At 44.0% G+C, this 10,166-nt stretch overlaps 1 protein-coding gene across 1 annotated transcript in view; it reads right to left on the bottom strand.

Moving 5' to 3' along the window:
- Window positions 1–7,254, bottom strand: part of dyrk3 (dual specificity tyrosine phosphorylation regulated kinase 3) — a 33,232-nt gene extending 25,978 nt beyond the window's left edge. Inside the window, exon 1 of the mRNA XM_071337020.1 lies at window positions 6,083–7,254. Within this exon, the coding sequence (XP_071193121.1) occupies window positions 6,083–6,125 (43 nt within the window). The 5' untranslated portion in view covers window positions 6,126–7,254. The remainder of the gene's footprint in view (window positions 1–6,082) is intronic.
- Window positions 7,255–10,166: the final 2,912 nt, after the last annotated feature.

Below are 10,166 nucleotides of genomic sequence, written 5' to 3' on the forward strand. Positions count from 1 at the left end.
AAACCTAACTCAATTAAAAGTTAACTGCAAAGTAGTCTTACATGACAGAAGTATAGCATGATTACTTGTTTTAATTGGGTGGCCATTGTTTTGCAAACTCTTGCCATGGCATTTGCTGCAGCAGTAGGCCTAAACATCAGCAGAAACATCGCTAGACTGACACATTCCTCTCCTCCTAGATGCGCAATTACAGGGAATTACACTCAAAACTAAATGTTAGTTTCTCTCCTTTAAGTTAAAAAGTCTTCTGATGTGATTTAAGCTTTGACATGGACTCAGAACATTCATTTTCATTGTTTCTCTAGGGAATAATTGTAATATTGAGAGTAAAAAGAAAATCACAAACCAAGACAAATAAAACTGACTTCGGTTTTAACAGTTTAGTTAGCGTTAGCCCTAAGAGAGCAATCTTAGCTAGTGTTAGCCCCATAGATAACTGTGTCGCTAAGTTAGCGTTAGCCCCATAGAAAGCTGTGTAGCTAGCTATCGTTAGCTCCATAGAGAACTGTGTCGCTAAGTTAGCCCCATGGAAAGCTGTGTAGCTAGCTATCGTTAGCCCCATAGAGAACTGTGTCGCTAAGTTAGCGTTAGCCCCATAGAAAGCTGTGTAGCTAGCTATCGTTAGCCCCATAGATAACGGTGTCGCTAAGTTAGCGTTAGCCCCATAGAAAGCTGTGTAGCTAGCTATCGTTAGCCCCATAGAGAACCGTGTCGCTAAGTTAGCGTTAGCCCCATAGAAAGCTGTGTAGCTAGCTATCGTTAGCCCCATAGAGAACCGTGTCGCTAAGTTAGCGTTAGCCCCATAGAAAGCTGTGTAGCTAGCTATCGTTAGCCCAATAGATAACGGTGTCGCTAAGTTAGCGTTAGCCCCATAGAAAGCTGTGTAGCTAGCTATCGTTAGCCCCATAGATAACTGTGTCGCTAAGTTAGCGTTAGCCCCATAGAAAGCTGTGTAGCTAGCTATCGTTAGCCCCATAGATAACGGTGTCGCTAAGTTAGCGTTAGCCCCATAGAAAGCTGTGTAGCTAGCTATCGTTAGCCCCATAGAGAACCGTGTCGCTAAGTTAGCGTTAGCCCCATAGAAAGCTGTGTAGCTAGCTATCGTTAGCCCCATAGAGAACCGTGTCGCTAAGTTAGCGTTAGCCCCATAGAAAGCTGTGTAGCTAGCTATCGTTAGCCCAATAGATAACGGTGTCGCTAAGTTAGCGTTAGCCCCATAGAAAGCTGTGTAGCTAGCTATCGTTAGCCCCATAGATAACTGTGTCGCTAAGTTAGCGTTAGCCCCATAGAAAGCTGTGTAGCTAGCTATCGTTAGCCCCATAGAGAACTGTGTCGCTAAGTTAGCGTTAGTGAAACGGACATCAATCAGTGTATTGCTATCAGTGAAGTTAGAGTTAGCCCTAAGAGAGCCATGTTAGCTAGTGATAACCATAGAGAGATGTAGGGTTAGTTAGAGCTGTGTTTCAGTGTCAACAGACACTGTGTTACTGTGTTGGGGGGGTACAATACACGCGGCCTACATGAAAGCGAGGTAAAGACTGTGTGTTCAGCACTTTACCCACAGTATGCACATTCACTCTGGCCCCAAACATTACTACTGAAACCTCCCCATAACATAACTCAAACCAAAAGGGTTGGCGTCAATTTCATGTGAATGGCACTGTTGTTATGGAAAAAACGTAGCTATTTAGCAAACACAACGCCTGTGTGTGTGTGCGGAGGTGGTGGTCCAGGAGGGACAAACACCACAGAGCAGAGCGAAGGGAACACCCCAGAAACGTGTCAGATCACGTGTCATAAACCAGACTAATAACAATGGTCCAACAGCGTAGACAGACTGCTGGCTAGACTGTAGCTGACTCAACTAGAACTAGCTAGACTGCCTGTCTGTTCATACACAACTACTGAGAGATAACTATTTATTTGATAAGACTATTGACTTGCCTAGTAAGCTAAATACTTTCTTCTTTTTTAATATGATGCAAAGACCTGCAAAGAAACATGAGTTCAGCACATGTTCCAGTGTGGACTGGCTCTGGAGTAGAGTACTTACAGACATGCAGGAGAGTCTAGTGTTTGTCTGATCAATGGACACAGAGTTGCAACTGTCAGAAAACAACTTGTTTCCCTCCACTGAGTGGAACTGATCAATGCTATTATGACATCACAGTCTACAGGGCTCCACAGTGCTCCCCTTTTGGGGGCATACGCTCCTAAATATTTTGCTGTGCAACATAGAATTTTAAATTTGGTAGCACCAGTGCCCCTAGAGAAAAATAAAATCAATAACTGAGTATTGCGGCTTTAATACCTCAAACATTTGTTTAATGTGCGCCTTCATTTGTCACCGTAGAGCCCTGGTCTGCCTGACAATCAGACTGCGATACCCCTGGTTCACAGTCTAAGATTAATGGCATACAATTTGCTTGGAAAAACTTCCACTCAAGCTATAAAGCCAGAATGTTCAATTTTTCAATAAATGTTCAATAAAGCCAGAATGTTCCATTTTTTATGTATCGGTTGTTCCGTGCGGTTGGTCTTTTTGCAGGTAGGAAGCGCTGGTATTTGAGTTCATATTTCTATCACCAGAAGCATGTGGAGAACCATGTAAACACATATGCATGAGCTCTGCAAACATACATGTATTTTCCTCTTGTGTACATGCTTCAGATCTTCAAATCTGAACGCACTGCCAGCGCTTTGAAAAGTTCATGCAATTATACTTTCCTGTGGATATATAGGTCTCACATTCCTACCTGCAAAAGGACCAACCGCACAGACAACCAGTGAAGTATCATTTTACTCAGCATTCTGTCTTGTAGAGGTCATGAGAGGAAACTTACCTGATCCAAAACACTCATTTCTGCCTGACGACGTAGAATTCTAATGCACTTCCTCTTCGGTGGAGTGTAACGGCGGTTGGCATATAATTACGTTGCATTACCGCCGCCAACTTAACTATAGTATATATCCGGGCCTCCCGGGTGGCGCAGTGGTCTAGAGCACTGCATCGCAGTGCTATGCTGCGCCACCAGAGTCTGGGTTCGCGCCCAGGCTCTGTCGCAGCCGGCCGCGACCGGGAGGTCCGTGGGGCGACGCACAATTGGCTTAGCGTCGTCCGGGTTAGGGAGGGTTTGGCCGGTAGGGATATCCTTGTCTCATCGCGCTCCAGCGACTCCTGTGGCGGGCCGGGCGCAGTGCGCGCTAACTGAGGGGGGCGGGTGCACGGTGTTTCCTCCGACACATTGGTGCGGCTGGCTTCCGGGTTGGAGGCGCGCTGTGTTAAGAAGCAGTGCGGCTTGGTTGGGTTGTGCTTCGGAGGACGCATGACTTTCGACCTTCGTCTCTCCCGAGCCCGTACGGGAGTTGTAGCGATGAGACAAGATAGTAATTACTAGCGATTGGATACCACGAAAATTGGGGAGAAAAGGGGATAAAATTAAAAAATTTAAAAAAAAATTAAAAAAAAAAACTATAGTATATATCCATTACACTTTGTGATACAAAATGGGAAAGGGGAAACTGGAAAAAAAATAATAATAATAATAATACTAATATATAGTGCATTCGGAAAGTATTCAGACCCCTTGACTTTTTCCCACATTTTGTTACGTTACAGACTTATCCTAAAATGTATTATTTTTTAATCAGCCTATCCACAATATCCCATAATGACAAAGTGAAAACAGGTTTTTTGAAATGTTTGCAAAGATTAAAAACAGAAATACCTTATTTACATAAGTATTCAGACCCTTTGCTATGAGACTCGAAATTGAGCTCAGGTGCATCCTGTTTCCATTGATCATCCTTGAGATGTTTCTACAACTTGATTGGACTCCACCTGTGGTCAATTCAATGGACATGATTTGGAAAGGTACACACCTGTCTATATAAGGTCCCACAGTTGACAGTGCATGTCAGAGCAAAAACCAAGGCATGAGGTCGAAGGAATTGTCTGTAGAGCTCCTAGACATAATTGTGTCGAGGCACAGATCTGGGGAAGGGTACCAAAAAAATGTCTGCAGCATTGAAGAACCCCAAAAACACAGTGAGCTCCATCATTCTTAAATGGAAGAAGTTTGGAACCACCAAGACTCTTCCTAGAGCTGGCCGCCCAGCCAAACTGAGCAATCAGGGGAGAAGGGCCTTGGTCAGGGAGGTGACCAAGAACCCGATGGTCACTGACAAAGCTCCAGAGTTCCTCTGTGGAGATGGGAGAACCTTCCAGAAGGACAACCATCTCTGCAGAACTCCACCAATCAGGCCTTTATAGTAGAGTGGCCAGAGGGAAGCCACTCCTCAGTAAAAGGCACATGACAGCCCACTTGGAGTTTGCCAAAAGGCACCTAAAGACTCTCAGACCATGAGCAACAATATTCCCTGTCCTGATGAAACCAAGATTGAACTCTTTGGCCTGAATGCCAAGCACCCCTAAATGAAGCATGGCGGTGGTAGCATCATGCTGTGGGGATGATTTTCAGCGGCAGGGACTGGGAGACTAGTAAGGATCGAGGGAAAGATGAACGGCACAGAGAGGTCCTTGATGAAAACCTGCTCCAGAGCGCTTAGGACCTCAGACTGGGGCGAAGGTTCACCTTCCAACAGGACAATGACCCTAAGCACACAGCCAAGACAATGCAGGAGTGGCTTCGGGAAAAGTCTCTGAATGTCCTTGAGTGGCCCAGCCAGAGCCCAGACTTGAACCCAATCGAACATCTCTGGAGAAACCAAAAAATAGCTGTGCAGTGACACACCCCCATCCAACTTGACAGAACTTGAGAGGATCTGCAGAGAAGAACGGGAGAAACTCCCCAAATACAGGTCGCCAAGCTTGTAGCGTCATACCCAAGAAGACTCGAGGCTGTAATCGCTGCCAAAGGTGCTTCAAAAAAGTAACTGAGTAAAGGGTCTGAATACTTATGTAAATGTGATATTTCAGTTGATTTAATACACTGGCAAACATTTCCAAAAACCTGTTTTTGCTTTGTTATTATGGGGTATTGCGTGTAGATTGGGGGACACACAATTTAATACATTTTAGAATAAGGCTGTAACCTAACAAAATGTGGAAAAAGTCAAGGGGTCTGAATACTTTCCTCAGTTGTATTGATGTCTCCTAGATTTAGGACACTTCAAAACCTTGTTTCTTTTTTTTTTTTGCCGAGTGCTGAAGTGCGGAAAAATATTTTACCCTCCGGTTGCAACACTCACTACCGAGTTCCAAACTGCCTCTGGAAGCAACATCAGCACAATAACTTTATCGGGAACTTCATGAAATGGGTTTCCATGGCCAAGCAGCCGCACACAAGCCTAAGATCACCATGCGCAATGCCAAGCTTAGGCTGGAGCGTTGTAAAGCTCGCCGCCATTGGACTCTGGAGCAGTGGAAACGCATTCTCTGGAGTAATGAATCAAGCTTCACCATCTGGCAGTCAGACGGACAAATCTGGGTTTGGCGGATGCCAGGAGAACACTACCTGCCCCAATGAATAGTGCCAACTGTAAAGTTTGGTGGAGGAGGAATAATGGTCTGGGGCTGTTCGATGAGCAGGTGACCACATTCTTGAAAATACACTACGTGAGCAAAAGTAAGCAACAGTCTTTGACTCCCGAGCTATTTGAGATGATCAACTGTCTTGAACCATGGAAACAAAATAATTCAGGGACAAATGTTACATTTGCGTTCAACAAAATGGCTAGCTAACAAATGATGGCCGGTGAAATGCCACTGTGTGCAATAACTGATACTAGAATCACATCTATCCTGATGCCTAGTCCCTTTACCCTGCTTTCATGTACATATCTGAAATACCTCCCACCTCTACACATTGATCTGGTACTCCCTGTATATAACTCCATTCTTGTGTATTTCATTGTATTCCTTGTGTTACTAACTTATTGTATAATTATTTCTAAACTCTGCATCGTTAGAAAGGGCTCGTAAGCAAGCATTTCACGGTAAAGTCTACACCAGTTGTATTCGGCGCATGTGACAAATAGAATTTGCTTTGAGTACATTAATGTAACGTTGCAGTAAGTACATTAGAACACAGTACGAAGCCAGTTATAATCAGTTAATTACCTGCTGTTATGGGGCCTTCTGCTTTTCTCTGTAATACCATCATGATTGCAGTTTAACGTTGAAGCCAGCATCCGAGGTGGAAGTTAAAAATCTTTAGTAAAAACAACCGTATAAAAAAAAATAGCCAACACTTGGCTAGTTATAATAAAATACTTAAGAGTGCAGCTTGTATCACTTGCAATTCGTGCTCGTGTTGCTAGCTCAAGGGATCCAAAATATACCCTGCTAGCCAACTTTGTTGGATGAAATATAGCTAACGTTACATAAGTTGGTTTAATATAGCTTTCCTCACTTGCTCAACTTAATATTCTAGCTACTCTCTACCTACACAATCTGACCTTGCTCTCGTCCTAAAACCATGGCTTTGCCAACTCGCTAGCCCTGCAGTCTGAAAAAGTTCCAGCGATGGGGGTCGTTTCCGTCAGCTAACGTTAGCACAGCCACAAAAACACACGTCCGAGTGAGCAAACGCTAAATTACTCCGGCTGTCCAAAATAGTTTGAGTCCCAAAATGACAGCTTAGCTGTCTGACCCGTGTGGCCCTCGCCTTTCTCTGTCGGTTGATTACTATATCCACCCAGAGAACCATTCCCATAAGGAAAAATCTCGAGTGTACTTTGCGGTGACTGACTAGTTAGCAATATAACTAGTGAGCTTCTGCTTCGATCGGCCCAGGGTTCGTCCTCCTTCCGGAATGCTTGGGAAGCCGTTTTCGCTTGAGAGGGGTTATCGTCGGTTAGCTAGCTAACGTTACCTCAACTCTGGGCAAAAGCCCCGTTCTCGTTGAATTCAGAGATGCTGGCGTCTCTTTCGGGTAATAATGTAATGTCCTCAGTGCGTTAGCGCCGTTAAAACGACTTATGTTTTAACCAGTCTTGTCAGCAGCAGGAGCTCCTATTTTTGATGTGATTGTCTGGTTTGTTGCTAAGGGCGTCTTCGCGGTGTGTTTCGAGTAGCGTCATTAAACAGGTGGTAGGCTAGAGTGAGGCGGGGTTAAAGCGGCGCCATCTTGGCTCAAAGTAACAGGGTGTTTCCCCCAACGTCCCATTGTTGTTACTATCCAGTCTACATGGATATCGTGGCCATCCGAGTTCCTAGCTACATGAAACAAGAAGACGGATAACGATCCGTGTACGTAGTGATGGGAAACCGAGGCTTTCTGAAGGCTTCCGAGCTTTCACCAAATTGTGTCGGAAAACGGTTCATTTACTCGCAGCTTCATTAGCGGTTCACAATGCACATTAGTGACATCTGCTGGTCAGCAATAAGCGCTTGTAAGATTCATGTTTCCCCCCGTAATTTTCATCAAAACTGTGGTGCAGCGGTAAACTGTTTTAATAGTCCATAATCAGTTGGAATACCAGGCTCGAATCTTATATCGTGCTGCCCTTTTTGCCTTCAAATTGACTAATCTTCAAAGTGATTTGAACAACAAGGCAGAATGTGTGCTTTCCAGTGGCGACCCGTTATTCAGGGCAGGTGATTTGAGCCCCACATTTTGCAAAAATAAATAAAATATTAATACGTGTCACATATATAAGTTATATTTTGAGTTAATAAAGCTGCATACAAACACGGTCTCTTTTTTGTTTTCTTGAGTATGGCAGCTCCAAAATGCAGGTGTTTCAGCCTAGCTCAGTGCTTCTGTGGTGGTGGGGCAAGCCAGCAGAAAATACAGAGCGTTGCGCCGTGATTGGCTCAGTGTTCTGTCACTCATGGTGACACTACATCACAGCTAAGTCCAAGGTTAGACCTAGAAAATTCTAGCCCCTTGGGTGCTGCCCTAGAGTTACATTAGAAGTGCCCATCCAAGAAGGCTCAAGGTCATTGGCCACAGATAAAATTACTTCAAATCACGTTATATCTACCGTAGCTTTGATTGGACTGACCATGTCAACATCATACTTTAAAAATCTTAGCTAACAGTCATCATCATGAATCAAGTCGACAACCTACTGGCTAATCCTTTTCAATCCTTGTCATATGAAGAGAAATAATGCAGAGAAATGATAGATAAAACATATCGGTGCTCATCGGCCATTAGACATAAACATTCCACAACAAGTTAGAAATCGCAAATTCAACAATGAGTGGTTTGGAAGGAGTCAGTGACAGTGGCTAAATGCAAGCATTGCAAAGCAATCACTAGCCTGCTATTCAGTGGAGTGGCTGTGTGGTCCCAAATCTGGGATTAAGGGTCTCTTTTTCAAGTTTAAAATGACAAACATTCAACATTGGCCATGCTGTCAATGAAGCATGATTTGTTCTGCGCCCAAAACAACTGTTAACTCGGAACTGCAAAAACTTGACAACAGTGAGTTCAAGACAACTGGGAAGTCGGGAATAAACGAGCTCCGACTGGGAAAATACGTTTTGAACGGTCATCGAACTCGGAATTGTAAATCCGGCCTCTTTCTAGAGCTACGACCTGAAGATCAATGATGTCATCATGATTAGACTTTTTCAGAGTTCCCAGTTGTTTTGAAAGCACCATAAATCCAGAGAATGCCAGACTTTGATGACAAAATTTGCCCACGAAGGACCGCCGCGCCACCTTCCTGTTCAAGTGAGTCCAAAAATGTATTGTATGCCGCTGCATAAATGGTGTAATATGCCAGGGAGATATGTATACCGTAGCTAAGAAAGTAATACTAAGTGTATGTTGTGTAGTAAGCTGTTAGTAGCCCATGTGCTTCACCCTAATAATTTGGTCTATTTACCCCGCTTCATTTCGCCTAATGTTCTGACTTGGTGGTGCACATGTTGCCTATAACCTGTTTTAGAGAAATGTAATCATCGAATATTGTAAGAGCTTTCATTGTCTGTTTATATGCCCCCTTTATTTATCCTACGGTTCTGACCTGGTGTACAGGGAGAACACTGTAAGAACGACCCATGTTCTTAATTCTGTCACTGTACATTTCAAAAGTGCTAAACAAATAGTTATATTGACTACGTCTGTCCTAGCTCGCTCATTAATGTCTTCATCGAAATTATGGATTGCCTCTTATCTGCTTGTCGTCCCCTAATGCAATAGTTTGTACATATTAATTGTCATTAGAAACCACATTTGTTTAAGCAAGTCAGCCATATCAGCTAGGTTTTTTTTAAAGGCAGTAAATGAGGCTGAATGAACTGTTTTGCTGCCAGACAAGGCTCCGCTGATAGCCATGTGTATCGGCGGTAAGATGTTGGGACAGCTTTATGTAGGCAGTTTGTGGGCACGGTTTGTCACCTTTATAGTGCAATTAATGTATTGTTCAGTGTTGTGTTGTTGTGGATTTGTTGGCATGAATCTCACTTTCTTTCTTTTTTTACCCCACCAAGATTCACATGCTAAAATCGCCACTGGTGCTTTCACATAAAAACCATTTTCAAAGTGTGCCTTCAACAGGATTCGACTCTTACCCTCACGCCCCTGAATGTTCAATAGTTCCATACTCTTCTTTTTCTTCTTTAGTATAATGGCTTTCGCAACAATATATGTGCATTCCGTCATCTACTGTACAGGTGGATAATAAGGATTTAAAAAGGAAAAAATGAGGGTAAAAAGTTATTTTAAAAATCCATACAAACTGCCAGTAACTAAATGTTAATTAAACTAAATCAGCTTTTCCATTTTAATCAGGTCCCTACACAGGCTCAGAGGGATCCTGTGATGGCTGGACATTTCCTGGCGACAGTACTGATCTGTTTCACCTGTCCTTGTGATTGTCTCCACCACCTCCAGGTGTTGCCCATCTTCCCCATTATCCCCTGTGTATTTAAACCTGTGTTCTCTGTTTGTCTGTTACCAGTTCGTCTTGTCTGTCAAGTCAACCAGCGTTTTGTCTCAGCTCCTGCTTTTCCCCAGTCTCTCTTTTTCTCGCCCTCCTGGTCGACCTCTGCCTGCGTTGACCTGTCGTTTGCCTGCCCCATCTCCTCCCAAGGAGCCACCATTGGTAGGCACGAGGAGTTGCTTTGCGGTCTGATGGAAGGGTTCCAGGCCGTGGCCGAACGTCACGACCTAGCTTTGGACACATTGCGGGAGCAATTCCGTGGGTTGCCTACCACGAAGGTAACCTCCCAGCCCCTCAGTAAACCG

The sequence above is a fragment of the Salvelinus alpinus genome, chromosome 12 (genome assembly GCF_045679555.1).
Source record: "Salvelinus alpinus chromosome 12, SLU_Salpinus.1, whole genome shotgun sequence".
In the NCBI taxonomy this organism is placed as follows: domain Eukaryota; kingdom Metazoa; phylum Chordata; class Actinopteri; order Salmoniformes; family Salmonidae; genus Salvelinus; species Salvelinus alpinus.